The sequence below is a fragment of the Colletotrichum spaethianum genome (assembly GCF_022836535.1).
Source record: "Colletotrichum spaethianum MAFF 239500 DNA, contig12, whole genome shotgun sequence".
Lineage (NCBI taxonomy): Eukaryota > Fungi > Ascomycota > Sordariomycetes > Glomerellales > Glomerellaceae > Colletotrichum > Colletotrichum spaethianum.
The window spans coordinates 803,382-821,811 of NW_026054782.1; the positions used below are offsets into that span (position 1 = coordinate 803,382).

The 18,430-nt window shown below is 57.7% G+C and overlaps 4 protein-coding genes and 1 non-coding gene across 5 annotated transcripts; 1 reads left to right on the forward strand and 4 right to left on the reverse strand.

Moving 5' to 3' along the window:
- Positions 1 to 835: 835 nt before the first annotated feature.
- On the forward strand, positions 836 to 3,182 carry ColSpa_05551 (calcium channel YVC1; the record flags this gene model as incomplete). The annotated part of the gene is made up of 4 exons (XM_049271763.1): positions 836 to 972; positions 1,074 to 1,208; positions 1,315 to 2,138; positions 2,188 to 3,182. The coding sequence occupies 4 exons, from the start codon at positions 836 to 838 to the stop codon at positions 3,180 to 3,182; spliced, it is 2,091 nt and encodes a 696-aa protein (XP_049127720.1).
- A 766-nt stretch (positions 3,183 to 3,948) lies between these two features.
- ColSpa_tRNA_148 lies at positions 3,949 to 4,030 on the reverse strand. The gene has a single exon. It is a non-coding gene; the product is annotated as a tRNA-Leu (tRNA).
- A 1,183-nt stretch (positions 4,031 to 5,213) lies between these two features.
- ColSpa_05552 (uncharacterized protein) lies at positions 5,214 to 6,980 on the reverse strand (the record flags this gene model as incomplete). The annotated part of the gene is made up of 1 exon (XM_049271764.1): positions 5,214 to 6,980. The coding sequence occupies one exon, from the start codon at positions 6,978 to 6,980 to the stop codon at positions 5,214 to 5,216; it is 1,767 nt and encodes a 588-aa protein (XP_049127721.1).
- A 1,534-nt stretch (positions 6,981 to 8,514) lies between these two features.
- On the reverse strand, positions 8,515 to 11,850 carry ColSpa_05553 (importin subunit beta-5; the record flags this gene model as incomplete). The annotated part of the gene is made up of 4 exons (XM_049271765.1): positions 8,515 to 8,906; positions 8,959 to 9,086; positions 9,137 to 11,374; positions 11,513 to 11,850. The coding sequence occupies 4 exons, from the start codon at positions 11,848 to 11,850 to the stop codon at positions 8,515 to 8,517; spliced, it is 3,096 nt and encodes a 1,031-aa protein (XP_049127722.1).
- A 1,800-nt stretch (positions 11,851 to 13,650) lies between these two features.
- ColSpa_05554 (Rho-GTPase-activating protein 5) lies at positions 13,651 to 18,264 on the reverse strand (the record flags this gene model as incomplete). The annotated part of the gene is made up of 4 exons (XM_049271766.1): positions 13,651 to 14,172; positions 14,193 to 15,955; positions 16,006 to 16,283; positions 16,334 to 18,264. The coding sequence occupies 4 exons, from the start codon at positions 18,262 to 18,264 to the stop codon at positions 13,651 to 13,653; spliced, it is 4,494 nt and encodes a 1,497-aa protein (XP_049127723.1).
- Positions 18,265 to 18,430: the final 166 nt, after the last annotated feature.

The window sequence follows — 18,430 nt, forward strand, 5'->3', positions numbered from 1 at the left end:
TCAGTGGGTACCCGACGCCTCAACTTGCCTAATCGGTTTGTTTTGTGAGCTGCGACTGGATGATTGAATGCTAGGTTTGGCCTGGCGAGAAGACTCCATCACAAATGCCACAAAAACGTAATGTAAGAATGGACGGGCTTGGCGCAAAGCGCGAGATGCCCAGACCTGACAGAATCTGCGATCTGCTCAAAATGGGCCGAGGCCCACGTTTTCCAAAGACATCATCTCTCATTTGAGGTCGCATCCTCTTAAGATGATGAGGGTGGGCGCACCCGCCGAATGCCGTGTAAGCAGGATTTTTAACCACCACACGGCACAGCAGCCAGTGAGTGAGTGAGTGAGACTCGAAATCCGAATGAGCGAAGCTTTTTTTTTCCTCATGAGCTAAGCCAGGTCCAACCTCGAGGCGCTAAACCCAAACTGACAAAGATGGGAGCACGGGCCAATCGTAGTCAGTTGATCCGACCCCGCGGTGGCCCCATTTAGTTCCTCGTTTCCAGTAAAACGGTATCCACTTTACCCCTGTTCAGCGAGCCGCCGCAGCAGCAGCAGCAGCAGCAGCAAGAGCTATCTCGTCGTCGGGGTCCTGAGGCTCGGAATCCTTCTTTTCTGTTTACCGCTTCTTACTGCCCCTGGCTGACAAGAGCGTGTACCGTGTGCTGTCGCTTCGCTTCCGGCTGCAAGCAACGCAATTACGCGGCGCGCCCGTCGATTTGCTTACCATCGCCAATTTGCTGACCACCCGAAGGAGCAATTACGTTGCCCTTCTCTTCCAAACCATTGGCCAGTCCGAGCTGTCTGCTGCACGCTGCACGCGAAACAAGCATCCGCAAGAATGCCTATCCGCGTCAAGTCCAAGAAGCTGCCCAAGTCCCGGGACCTGAGCCCCGTGTCCATGCACTTCGACACCTTGGAGCTGCCCGACATCGACACGGACGACAACTTTCGAGATGTAGTCAAGAAGCTCTCCGTGTAAGTTTCGGGAACGGCCCGTCTCGTACCCAGAGCGAACCCGCGCGAAAGGTCCGGATGGAGCGTACGCTGAGGCCGATGTACTGATGATTCCCTACCAGATACTTCGTCGATGTCATTGTGCTGCCGAGCACCTTTGAGCAGCTGCGCACGACTGCGGCCGGTGAGCCGTTGCGAGTCTTGGTTGACCACCTCAACGCCACTTGCACCAATCCTGCCATTGTGAACGCGCTCCTGTAAGTTGTCCCTGCCTTGGACTCACGTCGCCCCCCCGCTGTCTCTCCTCTGTCTCAGACCATTTGGGAGATTACGTTATGGAAGAAGCCTCTGACACATTTGCAGCGCTCTCAAATGGCACTATGCCGTTGACGAGTCCGAATCCAACAAGGGTCTCTGCGAAGCCCGCGCCAATGCCTGCGAGATCGTCGCCTGGCGATTCCTCACTCGCCTGTCGGAGCGTGAGGCTGTCGACTTCTGCCTCTATGAGATTCCCGACCCCAAGCAGCCGCCCACGCCGCCGCCAAACGCCGATCTAGAGAGCAATGAAAACTCTCCTCTGCTGTCTGGTGGCAGCTGGTCCAACCAAGGCAGCCGCCGCGCCTCCATCCGCCCCGGAAGCAGCGCCAAGCGCTATCAGCTCTTGTCGTCTCTTTCCAGGCTCACAATGAGCATGCATGCTGACCAGGAAGAGGAGGACGACGACGACCCGACGTCGCCCTTCACCAACCTCAACGCCCTCGAGATCGCGGCCGTCGCCGACGCCAAGCGCTTCCTCAGCCAGCACGTCGTGCAGAAGATCGTCACGGGCATCTGGAACGGCGACATCATCTTCTGGGACAGCCTCTCCGTCCATGCCGAGAAGAAGCCTCGCTTCTACAATGCCCACACGACTGACGTCTTCTCGCGCCTGAGGGTCCCCAAGTACCTCAAAGCCTGGGAGGCCTTCTTCTTCTTCATCTTCCTGTGCCTATACTACTCCGTCCTTGTCGAGCAGAACACTGAACGCATCACCCACAACGAGATCATCCTGTACATCTGGCTGGCTGCTTTCCTGTACGATGAGCTCAGCGAATGGGCCGATGCCGGAACCATCTTCTATGCGACCGACGTCTGGAATCTTTTCGACATGATCATGATAGGCATCGGTATCGCCTTTGCCGTTCTCAGTAAGTGAGCCTGGTCCCCCTCGTTCGCCCCTAGACTAACACGCCACAGGGGTCATTGGCATCGCCAACCACGACATGAAGATAACCGACACCGCCTTCAATGTCTTCGCGCTCGAGGCCCTCTTCATGGTCCCGCGTGTGTTCTCCCTCCTCAGCTTGTCGCCCTACTGGGGCACCCTGATTCCGTGTCTCAAGGAGATGGGCAAGGACTTTGTCAAGTTCATGGTTCTCGTCGTCATCATCTATCTCGGCTTCCTCACGACCTTCTCCCTCATCGGCCAAGAGTCGTACAACTTTGGCCACATGACCATGATCCTCACAAAGATCTTCTTCGGCTCCTCGTACGTCGGCATCGAGATCATGGACGACATCGACAAGGTCTTTGGCCCCCCTCTCATGATCATCTTCATCATCCTCTCCTCCTTCCTGCTGATGGGTTCCCTGACGGGTATGCTGTCCAACTCCTTCTCCCGCGTCATCACCCACGCCCGCGAGGAGTATCTCTACGTGTACAGCGTCTACGTGCTCGAGGCCTCGACTAGCAACCGACTCACGCACTTCTACCCGCCCTTCAACCTCATCGCCCTCGTCATCTTTAGGCCTCTGCGCCTCTTCCTCCCCTCCGACGACAAGTTCCGTCACAGCCGCATCCTTCTCCTCAAGGCTACCCACCTCCCCATCGTCGGCATCATCCAGCTGTACGAGAATATCCGCCGCCGTGTGATGCCCGACGAGTACGCCGGCTTCAAGGGGCCGCGCGGCGCGACGGGCGCTACGAAGCAGCGCTTGCGGGGCGCCTTCCAGGCCAACCGCCCGTCTTCCGGGTACCGCCCCGGGAGGTCTCCTCGCCCCGAGGAGCGTCACAGCTCGCACCCCTCGTCGCGTCCTCAGACCCGTGCTGCAGAGGCCGACGAGATTGACGCGCCTTCCGCTGTCGAGGTGCGCATCTCGGAGCTCAACGACAAGATTGACAAGCTCACTGCGCTTGTCGAGGCTCTCCAACAGCAGCCGGGGTCGTCCCCGTCCCCGTCATCCTCCTCTTAAACCCTTATGAATGGTGGCTTAAAACGGTAGGTTGTCCTACACTTGGCACGATTCTTGGATCTGTGCCAGGATATTGTATGTGTGTGCGTGTGTTCGTGTATGTGTCGATATCGAGAACTGTTGTTGGTCCTACCTGCATTGCCCGGTGCATCTTGGGTGCGTTTGGCTTTGTCTTGGCGTGCATGTGCGTCTGTCTTTGGATGAGATCGAGGTGTGACCGAGTCTCAAGCCTGTTGATTCCTGTGTCTTTTGGCTTTGGCTCTATGTGTATGTCTGCGGTTGTTTAGACCGGGAGTGTGATAGTGGGTGTAGTCAGGTGCTTTCGTGATCATACTTGGAGGCTTGGTAGTTGATCGACCGTCTCTAGAGCGGACTTGACAATTTCGGTATAGGCTCGGGATAACTTCTTCAAATCCTACATAGTGAGACTCGATTCTGACCCGCAAAGCATTCCCCATTGTGCCTGTGCCATGAAATTTCGGACATACTGCGTAACAGTCTTTCTTTCCGACATCTCATGTTTCTTCGTTGACAATCAATGGGACTGACGTCAAGGAGACCGTCCCCATCGTTCTCCTCGGATCAAATCTGGCGAAGAATGCAGCCCCACCTCCGGCGCCATCGCCAAAACCTAACGGCTACCGTCGCAACCCCCCCCACATTACGCAAAAAAAACCCATCACGCTCTCACTCATCTCCAGTTCCATCAAAGCATCAACAACAAAAAAAATCAAAAGATTGGGATGCTCGCGCATCCGAGTTACTGTGACAAGAGTGGGATTCGAACCCACGCCAATTACTTGACTAGCACCTGAAGCTAGCGCCTTAGACCGCTCGGCCATCTTGCCTGATGGTTGATGAAGAAAACGTCCCGGCTGAGGCATTATGTTGCGTGGGGGACAGTGGGGGAGATGTCGGAGTATGACCAGAGTCGTGCGAGTGTCCCTGGCTGAACCCGCTCCGTTGGGCTCTCATTTCCGAAAGCCAGATTGAATGGGCTAAAGAATTTCAACGTTTGATCCATGAGTGGAACGGACCCTTGCCCGCGCTCTGCCTCTTTGTTGAAAGACGTGACTCGGGCTGGGTTCGCGAACTAGTTGGCTTCCGATCCGACCACGGAAATGTCTGACCCACAGCTGCCGGCCCAGACTCAATTCCGACCTCACCCGCGCACGCCGAGGGCCAATATAGCCAGTTTACAACCACACTCATGTCAGCACTATGCAAAACCTTCTTGAGACAGGTTTTTTCCCCACTACATGCTCAGGATCTAAGGTGATTTGGTCTCCTTCTATCACGTTAAACCGCAAAGATGTCAGGTTTCGGGATTCGGATCCAGTTTCGGCTACTGGCTACCCATATGTGAAATTGAGTTGTTGCTGCTTTAGTCTGAGCCGGCCTGTGTCCAAGTTGAGATGGCCGGGGTATTGTTTGTTCTATTGATATCACGGTTATGTGCTCTGAGCAAGCATAGGCTTGCTATCTAGTTGCTGGATATGGTGGGAACAAAATGTAGTAACATTGTCGGAGGAGGCTCTTGTTGAGGCACTGTCTTCTGCCAAAGTGGTGAAGCGACTATGGCGTGTTTCACATGCCAGCTGAACATATTTATGAGGAAGATGCCAGTCTGACATTCGATGCTTCTTAATAATGATTGATGGTACTCTTTCGGATAATTGGCTCGTGTCTACAAGAAAACGTGTGTCACCGGTGAATGGCCTGCTACGCTCATTGAGGCAGACAGTAAACCATTCCTAAAAAGTAGCCCTAACAAGAGTATCAATGACATTGAAGAAGGACGCAGAGCAGCGACTTACTTGAGTGTGCCGAATAGAGTATCGCTCAACGGGGGAGCGCCTCAGAAGCATACTGTAGATTGATCTGGAATGACAGCGTGCAATGGATTGTGAGGCACACAAAGCTGCTAACTGGTAAGCTTTTGGGAACACTCAGTCTTGGGGACCGTACTTTTAATTAAATGAATTAATTTGACGCACCAAAGCCAAACTCCCAACGTGCTAGAAAGACTGGCTAGTCTGAGTTCAGCCCCGTAAGATCAATCACTACTGTTTTCACCTCCACACCCGAGCTTTTCTGAACGTGTAGATCCACGGAAACCTGTCTGTCAGAGACTTTGTCCGGCGCAGAGGCCGCTTCAAGGCTTTTGGACGAGTGAGTATCGCTATCTGCGCCGTCCTCGTCGTCCGTCACCCCCCGACTATCAAAATCGCGCTCAGTGTCCATGGGCTCTCCCATGTCAACCGGATCCTGATCGTTCACAACAGCGCTCTGTTCCCGTTGCTCAGGGATAGCATCTCCTCCAAGCTGTTGATATGTCTCCTCCTCCGGTCCGACTTCCGGCGTCAGGCCCTTGGTTTCCGTCACTTCTTCGTCTTTCATGGACATGAGCCACAGCACCCAGGACTGCATGCCACCCTCCATGAGCCGAGATATGCACTTTGTTATATGCAAGTTCTCTATGCCCAATTTATCAACCAAAACTAGGAATATGACGACTAAACCCCATACGCCCGCCCAGAGCGAGAATGGCGCGAGGTAAACGACCGTAAGACACTCTACCATGGCAACGATCTGCCAACGATTCGGGAACCCAGACTTCCATGACCGGATTATATCGGACCAGAAGTTTTCGAAGGCACCCGGGACAGTAAAGATGGCCCATTGCAAAGCGAACTGGCGGTGATTAAAATCGCCCTCTGAGCCGCCGAAGGGGGGCCTGTTCTTTAACCTCTGGCGCCATTCGGGTAAGAGATTTCCGTTAGAGTCCCACGGCGTCTTTTTGCAAAAGTCCCGCCACCGTTCAAACACCTCGACGGCGATATCCTCGCTGACCTGGAAGTACTCCTTATGGTTTCTGCCACAGATACACTTCCATCGGTATCGGTAATTGTGCAGCTCCTTGTGGATCAACTTTTCGGCGAACGAAAACAATGGAAAGTCGTCAGATACCGCCTGGGGGTGCCCGACCATTTCGAGGTGCCTGCATTGTGCTTGGTGCTGCTTCATACGCCCCTCTCGATCCCGTGTGGTCTGACCGATCTTGACCAATTGCACCTCACGACCTCTTGGTTTGACTTTGTAAAAGTAGACGCATCCGTCCCTCTTCTTCTCGTCCTCCTGCTTTTCTTTCGGAGGACCGCGATTGATTAGATTTGCAATGTCGCAGTCAAGCTGTAACCCGGAAAGCTTCTTCTTGGAGGGGACGGCGTCGCTCGCGCTTCGCTCCGCTACAACCGGACGCTGCCCCTTCCTCTCCGTCTCATCCTGCGTCACTGGCGAGGTGTGGGATTGCCCGAGGGCCGGCCGCGCCGCTCCAGTCTCTTCGCGATTGTCGGCGACATCAGACCCAGCCAAGACCGTCCGTCGGAGGGGCGACGGCCCCGCAAGGCTGGCCGATGCCGAAGGCTTTGCCCGGGTCCGACGCACAGGCTTCTTGGTCGGCGTTTCTACCTCCTCCACGTCCGACTCTTCGAGTCCTTCGGGGCAGAACCGGTCCGCATCGGGCGGCGTCTCGCCAGCCCGAGGTGGGAGCTGGATCGACGAGCTCCTCGCCCGTGGTTGTTGTTCGGGAGTCAGGCCAGTTTGGGTTGGCATCAGCGGAGACGATTCGGGACCAAGCTGGGCCGCCTTTGCAGCTTTGCCTCTGCCTCTGGTGACCCTGCCCGAAGGGACCCGTCGTGAAGTCCGACTCCTGGGGCCGGGTAACTCGGGGTTTGGTCCATCGGGCGAGACGTTGAAGGGATCCCCCTTGGCAGTTTGCAATTGTTCAGTTGTCATTTTGCGTACACGTTGGAGCAGCACAGGGAATGGCGAGCTTGGAGAGACGCACCGAAGTACCGCGCTGTGGGGAGACGACTGCGCGTTAAGTACCAGCAAGCATCAGTCTCTTGTTCCGCCCAGCCTCGTGGTCGGCGAGTAATGAGGTGCATGCGAGAGACCGGGGTTGAGGGCGGATATGTTGACCCGAGGAACTGTGCCTCCCGTGTTGAGTGTGATAACGCGCCCTGCATGCATCTCTATATTGCATATGTTCCAACCAACGCGCCAACCGACGGCGCTGATTGGAGGCCGCCATGCGGCCCTGTCTCTCAGTTTGTAACATAGCCATGTCTCATTTACACAAGAGGGCTTATCCGAAGGGGCTGGTAGCGGTGTGGACCAAGACACCAGGGTAATAATGATGGCTGTGTCTTGGGGAAGCCGCGTGATCTTGGCCTAGATCGGCGGAAGCGATCCAGGACGCACCTGGGCACGGATGAGCCGGCATGGCGTTATTGCCATGAGCCCGGATGGACTCCCCCGACTTTGTATGGCACCTTAGTTCTGGCAAGTAGTACTTGAAAATACCTCAGGATATCCAGTTGGACGTTCAACTTCACCCGACTGCTATGGCATCAAGTGTGCATCAAGTAGCAAGCCAAGGGCATTCCCGAGTGGATAAAGTCAATGTCCTCTTCTCAAGTGGTTCCGCTCCCTGGGCTGGACACACGTGAGAACGCAAGCATCGATCCTCCAGCGTGCTTAGCAGTCATAGTCACGTAGGAGCATCTTCACTACAACAGACACAGAGCCAGAGCCGCCACCATCTGGCTTACAGAAACGTAGCCAGGATGGCTCAGCTAAGAAACGACGTATCGGGCCCGGCAGACACAGTGCCAACCTTCTCGTTAGTGTTCAATCTCGGGTTCAATCTCATGTTCAATCTCAAGCAGTCCAAAGGCCACTTACTCCCTCTTAAAGCTCAACATGGGCCAACTCCATTCACATCAACGACAGTCGGACTCCCAGTCGTGAGTGGAACAATGAGCTCAGGCCGAGCGTCCTCTCATTCGCAATCAATACATCATCTAGCATTATCCGACGCCCACGCGGTGGATGGACCTATACACACCACGTATCAAGCTTGCTCCCATTCCGCACGCCGCCCAGGCCATCGACCGTACTGCAAGGGCCGAGGGCCACCTGTTCGTCTTCCGTCCCGTTCGTCTTCTAAGAGATTCTATCTACAAGAGTTTCGTTCCAATCATTTGTCCGTTGCGACGTCTCTGCCCCCTTTTTGCGTTTGGTTTTTCTTTATCGCCAACCCGGAGGCTTCCCATTTAAACACCAGGACGCTGTATATACTCCGTGGAGAGGCTGACGAGAAGGGGGGTTTTGGTTTACACGCACGCGTGCGCGCGCATTAAAAGTAAAATTGCTTCCTCAAATTCCGCATTCGCGCGGAGTTTGGCGGCAATTGCGGCTGAACCATGCTCGTCGTCGACGCCGCCGTCGAAGATTCCTCACCGCTCGGCTCGGCCGCAGCGCCTTCCTACTGGCCCGCGGCGCTGGCGAGCTCATTGAGCTTGCCCCGCTCCTCCTCCGTGAGCATACCATACCACTCCTGGAAGTTGGCCACGTTCTCGCGCGCCGCACGCATGAAGAACTCTGTCAGGTAGGCCTGCGTCTCGTCGTCGCGCTGTCGGGCGCCGGAGCCCTCGATGAAGGACATCAGGTCCGCCTTGGTGCCGCCCAGGCTGAGGTCAAGCGTCTCAGGCTCATCTTCCCAGCCATCGTCCTCGTTCTCCTCGTCGGCGAACTCGGCTGCAGCCGCCACTGCTGCGGCGTTGGCGGCAGCGTTGGCACCTGAAGCGGAGAGGAGCTCTTCGATGAGGACCTTGAGAATCTTCAGGGAGGCGGGGATAACGGTGTATTGATCGGGGCCTGTTCGCCGGGTTAGTTATCTAAGAGACTATCGGTGCCGGGGAAAACTCACTGGCTTTGGCACGCGAGCGCGTCATGATTCTGCCATCGTTGCTGCTGTTCACAATCAGGTCGCCCTTGACCATAGTCTGGGCAAGACGGGGGTCGTTGAGAGAGTAAAGCTTGGACAAAGCAATGACGCTACGAGAGTCAGTTCCATGTGTCCTTCTCAGAAAGGCTGAAACACTCACTTTTGACGAATCTCGTCGTAACCGGCAAAGCTGACCGAGTTCTCGAGCCACTTGCTCATCACAACCTGCAGGCCCGTGTTGCCGTGGATCTGGATCTGGCTCAGGAACTCGACAACGTCGCTGGCGCCAACGAGCGACAGACGGGCAAAGACAAGTATCAGAGACTGGATGAAAGGGGCAGCCTCGGCGGACGCGAGCCTGGTAGCAACGGCCTGCAGCAGTTGGGGCAAAAAGGGACCGAGACGCTCTTGGCCGGCCTTCTCGACGAGCTCTGCGGCGAGACCACCGACTTCCGAAGCAGAGTTGTCCTCGACCGAAGGACCCAACAGACGGTCGATGATGTGAAGGCACACCTCGAGACCAGAGCGGTTGTTCTCGTCGTGCCATCCAAAGACCTGGTGGTGGTCGTGCATCAGGAGGTACTTGACAGACTCGGCACCGGGACGCAGAACCTCACCCTCGTTCGACTCCATCAGCAGGCGGTTCAGCTTAGGAAGCGTGGCGGCGACGAAACCAGCGGGCAGGGGCTCCGAACCGTGCTCGACAAGGGCGGTGAGTAGTTCGGTGGCCACGGTAACGAGCGGGTCGTCCTGGGTGACGTTGGCGGTGTTGAAGGCCGCAGTCAACGTGGGCAAGATCTTGGCGCAGAGAGCAGTGTAGGAAGCCGTGTCGGAAAGGGTGCGCACGATCTCTTCAAAGGCCTCGCAAATCAGCATAGTGGCCTGGAAGTTGGACGCGCCAAGCTTGGCAACCATGAAGAGAAGGTCGACCGAGGGAACATCCTGGGAAAGCACGATCCTGGTGTCCATGTTGATGGCGGCGCGCAGGGACTCGGCAAGGGTGACGAGGAGCTCATCGGCGTCCTCCATCTCCTCGGGGTCCTTGTTCTGCATGTACTGGGCGATGGCGTTGATGATGGGGATCTGGCGGTCGGCAGTCACTCTCCCAGAGCGGATGAAGCCCTCGACCGCCTTGATGCAGGCAACCTGGACAACCTCGGACTCCTCCGAGGTGATGCACTGGATGATGCGGTCGAGAAGAGCGGGCGGGGTCTGGAAGCCCCTAGCCAGAGTGCCGCCAACGAGGTAACCGCGGGCTCTCAACAAAGGCTGCTCGTTCTGGTTGACGGCGTAGTCGACGAGTCCTAGGTATGCCTCGGAGAGAGCCTCGGGGATGGGCTTCTCCATGTCCTGGAAGTCGCTCAGGAGCATGTTGAAGAGGTAAAGAGACGCCTCCTGGCTCCTCCAGTTAGAGCCGTCGCCGGGGAAGAGGGTCTTTGTGTAGCCAAAGAGCCCCTCGACGGCCTTCTCGCTGTACCACTCGCCGAGCTTAATGAGCAAGTCGCCGGAAGCGGTGCGGGCGGTGTAGTTGGCGGTAACGGAGGTCTCCTCGGCGAGGTACAGGGAGCAGTCAATGTCCCACAGCTCCTCCTCCTCGCGGCTGATGCGCGAGTAGCCGACAACCATCTTCATGACGTCGACCATCCAGGGGGTCTCCTGCGCCGAGGCATGGGCGGCCAGCTGGGCCTCGAGCTCCGCCTGGACGGGAGGTGCGCGGAAGCATTGGTTCAGGAAGTCGAGCTCCTCCAGGATCAGGAAATCCAGCGTGTAAGGCAGGCTGTCGGCGTCCTCGAGACGGCCCTGGGCCTCGTGTCCGATGTAGAGGTCCTCGTGCGGCTTCTGCAGCAGGGACAGCTCCTCCCAGACGGCGGTGAAGAGGCTGGTGCTGTGCGGCAGGAGGAGGTGGGGGAAGACGGACTTGACCTTGAGGAGGGTCTTGACCACCTGCAGCTTCATGGCAACGATGGAGTTCCAGCTGTCGGGCTGGCCGTTGGTGAGCTCGGCGGGCGCGTCGGGCAGGCGGGACTTGAGGACCTGGGCGAAGAAGGGGTACCAGTCCTTAAGGGCCTCCTCGGCGAAGCTCTTGACCTCCTTCATGTGGTCCTCCTTGACGATATCCATGAGGTCGAAGCAGGATCGGAAGACGGAGATGGCGAGGGCGCGCAGGTTGGGCTTGCGACCCTCGTTCAGGGCGACCTCGGTGACGGCCTTGACGATGTCACGGGCCATGGTGAAGAACTGGTCCTCGCTCAGGCTCTCATCGATAATGTCGCCCAGAACTCGGAGGGCACCGTGGAGTTGTACGTCGGTGCTTGTGGGGATGACGCCCAGGACGGTGGGCAGGAGGCTGGGCCATCGTTCGGGGAAGTCGGCGGACGCAATCTTGCCGATAACGTAGCTAGAGACGGGGGAGAAGGTCAAGTCAGCATGGCGGCTCTTTCTTCACGGGACTCCCGTGAGTCGCGGCACGCGTGTTGCTGCGGGGCGTCCAATTGGAGGATGCCGAAGGGAAAGAGAGACAAGCGCACCACCATACCTTGCCGCAATCTTCACAAGCCTCTTGTCCTCGTTGCTGAGGGCGATCTCGAGCAGGGTGTTGCGCAGCTGCTCTCGCGCCGCATCGGAGATCTCGACGGAGGGCTCGCTGGCGTCTCGGTCCTCGGGGCTCCAGTTCCTCTCGATGAAGAGGCGCAGGGTGCTCAGGGCGGCCTGGCGGATGGCCGTGTCGATGGAGTTGTGGTTGGCGATGTTGGCCAGCGAGGTAGGGAAGGCCGGATTCGAGCGGGCGTGCTTGAGCTCGATCTCGGCCTGCTGGCGGGGGCCCTGCTCGGAGCTCTGGGTGTTCGCCAGCAGCGAAACCAGCTGGTCCTCCATGTTGGGGCGGGTTCGACGATGGTGTGTCGTATTCCGTTATCCACACGCGCTTTCCGCCGGCGGGTTGTCGGTCGTCTTTGGCGTCTTTGTGCGGTGTCGGTCGAGTGCGTCGGCTTCTCACAGCAAGCCGTATGCGCCAGCAATCGTGACGTTGTGTCGGGAGGGGAGGGGGAGGGCGAGAGCAAAAAAGTAATTAGAGATCTGGTTCCACGCAAGGTTGACCAGTAAGGCCGAGGTATGGACAGCGATAGAGAGAGTAAGAGAAGCCACACAAAAAAAAAGGTGGAAAGAGGTCCGTCGCTGACTCAACCGACAGTCAAGGTAGACAGACAGAGGAAGGAAGGAAGGAAGGCGGTGGGTGCGACGGAACGGTGTGTGGTGTGGACTTTCCGCGGTGGGTTGTGTGCGTGTGTGTGTGTGTGTGTGCGGGCGTGTTTGTGAGTTGTGTGCGGTGTCTCTGGTGATGTTCCTCACTTTCTTTTTGGCGGGGTCGTTTTCCCTGACCGTTTAGGTAGACGCGCAAGTGGACCCTTTCAAGAGGTGCAAGGCAGCCACAGCCCACTTTCCAATGCCTTGGGGTGGCTCTCCTCTCTCTCTCTCTCTCTCACAGGCCAGAAAAATACCAGTTTGTTGTTCCCCCCCTTCCCCCCCGGCGCCACTCTTCTCGGTTGTTTACAGCGTACCTCCGTAGGCTGCCCACCATTGAAACAAAAGCCGCCCGCCAACGCCCGCTCAACCCGCCGCAACGCTACCTACCGCACCAACAACGGCTGAGAGGGAGGGGTCGACTCGGCGATTTTCAAGTGGCAGACCAGGTACCACACGCCGAGAAACAATGGGCACGGGCCGCCTGGTGCCTCCAGCAAACCCTCCCCTCCCACTTCCCACTCCCCTCGAGTTCCTGGCCTTGCTCGCACGCATCCCATTGTGCTTAGGTAATGGCCTGGTTCTTCATGGGGTAGCGCGGGGTCGAACCGTTGGGTCTGGGCGGTGTGTGTACATATATTAAATACATAGGAAATCCATACAGCATAGCATGCCTCCGAGCCCAATGACCCCCAGCCCAAGCCTAACGTCCTGCTTAAACCACCGTTCATGACCCAAGTGGCTTGTAAGAAAAAAAGGACGGAGGCGTCCGTGGACCGGAGCGGTGACGGGACGTGACAAGCACTTGCACGTGGCCCGGGTCCGTTCCCCGTCTTCACCGTCTTCTGTGCCCGCGGCCACGAGCGAGCTTGGACACACGATAAACGTCCCGTCAATTCCTTAGCCCATGGCACATCCCCAACTTGTATCGCCAAGATCGCTTCAGCGCATCACAGCCCCCAAAAGATGGATCCGTTATTATGCTTCTATTCATCCAGTCCGTACGGCGACATACACGTATTCCGACGACAACGCTGTCCAGACCGTACAGTTCATACCGTCAGTGCTCTCTACACACAAGACATGCCACATGCCACACATTCCATTCATCCATCCATCCGTTCAGTCGAAGCCCAATGATCCTCCCATCCCATATTCTACCTTGGCCGTCTGCCGGTCTGCCTGCTTACTGCCCACTGCCTGCTCAGACCCACCCAATCCTCCTCCGAGCCCGTTCCTAGGCCGGAGTTTTGTGCAAAAAAAAAAAAAAAAATTTCAGTCCGGTAAGCAGTAGTGGTACACCCGAAATTCGGACCCGCTCGCAACGCATAACCCCCAAAAAAACGCCACAAGCCCATCCCGCCGTCTTATACACGCTCGTCCTGTACCCTTTGCGCTCCACGTTCTCCCTCGCCGGTTTTGATCCGTTCGTGCTCACGCGTCGGCACCCTTCATCATCGTCCGGAGACTGACGAGCTCCCTCTTCAACCGCGCGTTTTCCTTCTTGACCCGCGCCGTCTCCTCGCTGTGTTCCCGCAGGCTTCGGATGAGCTCCTCCTTGTCCTCTCTGCCCTTGCCCTTGAGCGCCTTGACGATCTTGCCGAGCTCGCTGTTGAACTTTTCGTACATGAGCTCGTTCTCCGCGGTTGACTCTCTGTACAGCTGATCGATGCTCTTGACCTTGGTCTCCGACGCCTTGAGCGTGCTCTCCATGTCCCGCTGGATGATGGATTGACGGTCCGTTAGTTCCGCCATCATGCTCGGGATCCGCTCTTCGAGCGTCTTGACCGAGTCCGTAAGCTTGCGGAGGTCCACCGTGTTGGTGCGCGTGCCGAGTCCCGAATTGACCCTCGACATTTCCTCCGCAATCTTGGAGAGCTCCGACTTCAGCGATGCGTCGACATCCTCCACTGCCTTCTTCTCCGTCTGCAGCCGCTCCCGAAGCTTCTGGGGTGACTGGAGACGGAGCTTCCCACTGCCTGGGGCTTGCCGGGACTCGTGGACGGCCGCGGGACTGCGTCGGACGACTGGGTGCCAACCGGGCGAGCGGGCCTCAGGGTCGGGATGTTGGATGTAGACAGGCCTCTAGCATGTCCCTTGGGCGTACGGCTGGGGGTGTTTTCGCGGTCAGAAAGCGGGGGCGGGGGCGGCGAGAACATTTCTGGCAGACTCGGGTTCTCTTTTTGGCGAGGGGAGACCATGCGAGGGGACCGCAGGCTATGGGATGTCGGGCTTATCGGAATCCTAGATGGTGACGGTACTCGCGGTGTCGAGTTGAACTTTTCTGATGTCTGTTTGTTGATCCGCAGCGGCATCAAGGCTTCCTCAATCTTCTCCCGAGGGTCAGTGATGGTGGCTGCCTCCATAAGGCTTCTCAGATCAGAGAGCGAGCTTCGGCGCTTCTTCTTGGAAGACTTGACCGGCGCCGCCTCGACGTCGGGCTCGCCGATGGTCTCCAGGCGCATGTCGAGTCGATGGGAGCTGGTCGGTCTCGGGGCCTCGTCGAATGCGCCGGCGATGGGCGGCCTGTCTCGAGAACCAGGTCTCCTCAGCTTGTTGGGCCCGGGCTGTGTTCCCGAGTCGATAGACCTTGCCCGTGACGATGTCATCTTGGACAAACTGGAACTCGAGGCGGCAGCATCTGCAGAGGCGGGGTGACGACTGTGTTTGCTAAGCGTGCGCCAGACAGACGGACGTTCCGAGTCGTTCTTGCTGTTCTGTCGTAGCAGAGAGTCGAAGCCGAATTTGCGCCGGATAGACGACGTGTTTGATGTCAGCGAGCCACTGTGCGACTTGCCGCTGCGAGAGTTCATGGACTCGAACGCTTGTTGAACAGTGAGGTTGACACCAAAGCCAGCGTCATCGAAGATCCTGTCGCAATCGTCCACTAGGCGGTCCAGGAGGTTGATGTAATTTTGCGCCGTGCCATCCGAAACAAGGAGCTCCGCGAACGACACTGTCAGAATGCCCCTATCACCGTCGTTGCCGCAGCCGTCGAGCAAATCGGCGAGCAGTTTGATCAAAGCCGTAAACGCCCTCTGGTTCTGCGGCGCCATTTCTTTGAAGATGAAATTGACAAAGTCGGCAAAGTTTCCGGGGACTTGTCGGTTCATCCGTTCGAGCAGCGTGTCCAGGGTCTGCTTCGTCATGATCGGGCCCATCTGCTCGCCCCAAGCGATGCGGATAAACTTCTCGAATGCGACAAAGATGACATCAGCGCCCAGCTCGGAGGAAGCGTCGAGGTCAAAGGGACTCTCGATCAGCCGATTGTAGAGGTCATTGACCAGAAGCTCGTCGGCCGCAGACCGGTTCAACAGCATCCTCCCGACGATGCTGCCCTTGCGGGCCTGCAGGCTGGCAACATATCCAGTAAAAGTCTGCTCCAATCGCACAAGCGGGTTCTCGGGGCGGTCGTCACCACCCATCTTGATGCCGTCTCTGCCTTTGGCAGAGCCATAGACAGAGCCCGCCTCGCTGTTTGCTCGTGAAACCGGCGGTGGGAAGACGTTGGTCACGGGCGTTCGGGTGTGCCTAGGCGAACCGTGTGTTTCCGCGTTGGTGGAGCCACCCCAGATGCTGGAGAAGAGCCCCTTGACTGGCGATGAAGCAAGGAAAGATCTCGTCTTCTCCGCCCTGGTCATGAGAGGGAGGCCCTTGAGAACCTTGGTATAGTACGAAACCAGCGGGGGCGCCAGTCTCATGTTGGATACGCTGAATTGCATGCCGAGTAGTTGGATGACTGCTCATATGGTTAGCATCCTTTTCAATTTGCTGGGCAAGCGATCTTACTTCGTCGAGTGAGCGTGGGTAAAAAGTCATCCAACGCCACATCGTCCGAGAATTGTCTTCCGTTCAAGCCAGCGGTCACCATGTTGACCTTCTTCATGTCGCCACACTTGACGTTGACCGTAATCTCAACGCCGTAGTGGCCGATCGGGGCCCCCTTCGTGCCCTTGTCATGGTCAATGACGATGCGAATCGGCGCAGGCTCCCTTCGACCGTCAATGAGCTGATCGGCGCCCTCTTGGAAGACGGCAGCAAAGATCCCGAGGTTGTTTTCCGGCATCCTGATTGAACGCAGGGTCCAAGAGGGTTCTCGCGCTCCTTTTCCGAAAACCGCCCCTCGACGCGGGCCTTGACGATATCTTCGGACCACTTTGATGCTCGTGTAAAAGTCTCCTCAAGCAGAAAGCACCGCGACGTGACGGCGGTGCCTGTGACCCACTCTCCGGCATGCGCTCCCTTCATTTCTTGTGTCGAGGTCATCCAGATGAGCTTGCCATCTGTCGACTCGGTGAAGCGCACGTCGGCAAGGCCATGCCAGCCAGTGAAGGCGAGCTCGTAGGAGGGCTGGCCACTGGCGGCGTTCGTCATTGACAGGAGAAGCCCAGCCGCCGAGGGCTTGTCGATTTCGCGCAGGAGGTCCTTGCCGGACATCGGCTTGGGGCCCAGCTTCTTGACAATGACTACACAATCGGAGAACAGAAGGAAGATGCCTGCACGCTCCGCCATCTCTGGAGGCTCCAGCAAGCGGTAGGGAGCGGGAAGCTCGACAAAGTCAGCGGCGAGAATGAGTCGTCCCTGAGGCTCAAGATCGAGAGGCCAACTCTCGACCATGTTTCGCAGGCGGCTCGTCACTTGGGGCTTATCGGGGATGGGCTCGTCCATGGAGCAGATGTTGGTAATGATGTCGCGCGCTTTGAGCATCGGCTGCAGCGCCGGGTGTGTCATGGGAAGACAGCTGACAATCTGGTCGATGAGCAGGCTGTAGCGCGGAAGACGCTGAACTGGCTCAATGAGGACTGAGCGGACAGTCTGCTCGCCTGTCTGGAGGACCCGTTGGCGGAAGCTCGACTGCTGGTCCAGGAAGGAGTTGAGAAGCGTGGGGAAGTGCTGGCTCGCGCGGATGTAGTCCTGGTAGCAGTCGGTAAACTTGGGGAACCACTCGAGAAAGACCCTGGCGATTGCCAATGCGCCGCTGGGGTCCTTTGCCTTGGACGGCGATCCCATCCTCGAGCCCGTCAGCGCAACGGTCGTCACCTCCATGTCCTTGACGGCCTCCTCCTCGGTCTCGTCCATGATCTCACGCAGCTCTTCCATGAAGGCCGAATTGACCTGCAATATCCTGTCCGCTGACCTGGGGAACAGCTTCTCAAGCTCCTCCTCCGAAGGGCTCAGGCTGCTCGGGTCGCGTTGTCTCGCGGATTGTCTGAAGTCGTCGGCGATGTGCTTCACCAGCTCGTTCAGCTTCAGCACATATCTCTCTTCGGTATCGACCAGCTCTCCGAGCTTCATCCTCAGATCCACCTTCTGGTCCTTGGAGAAGGACTTGCCGCGATTCAACGAGGTGGGCTTGGACGGCGCTCTCCGTAGCCTCGACGTCGGCAGGAAGACGGGATCCCCCAGCAGCTTCACCAATGGCGTGTATCCCCCATACTGGCGCAGGGTCGGGTCCAGAAACTCGTCCTCGTCCTCGGGCACCTCCTCCAAGTCCTCGGTTTGCAGCGGCACAATGGAGCCGGGCGGCAGGACGAAGTCGACGTCCACATTGCTCAGGTGCTGGGTCTGAAGGGCCGTGTGCAGCGTCTCGAGGACCTCGGCGGTGTTCTCGCTCTTGATCATGTTCTTGGCGAGGTCGGCGGCATGCTGCTCGCCAAACAGGGCCGGGCCGCTCCCCGGGCGGCGGCCTCTCGTAGTCGGGTATGTGTTCTTCAGGTGGTTCTTGACAACCTCGGGCAGCTCCTGGAAGTACTTGAAGAGGCCGAAGGCGAGGCCGCGGTAGACCTCGTCGCCCTGCCATTCGCGCGGCAGGTGGTTGACGACGGTATAGAAGGGGGAGTTGGGCTGTATGGTGAGGCGCGGGAAGGACTGGAAGCCGGCGGGGCTGTAGACGTGAATCTGGACGCGGGAGCTGTTGAGGGTGTAGTTGGCGGTGGTGGAGGGTCCGTGGAAGAGGAGGACGGGCAGGTGTCCGAGGAGGGGGTCGGCGGCGTGGTAGAGGGTGAGGTGCTCGGCGGGCAGAGCCAGCTCTTCCGTGACACGAACCATTTTCGGGGCTGGCAGCGATGCGGTCGTTCGGTCGGTCGGTCGCGTGGTCTCGTTCAATGGGCCTGGGTCATTGCTGACTGGCTGCTGTATAAATCACACGAGGAACAAAAAGAAGCAAGGGGCTGCAAATTTTGGTAAACGAGTGTGATGTAGGCGCGATTGTATG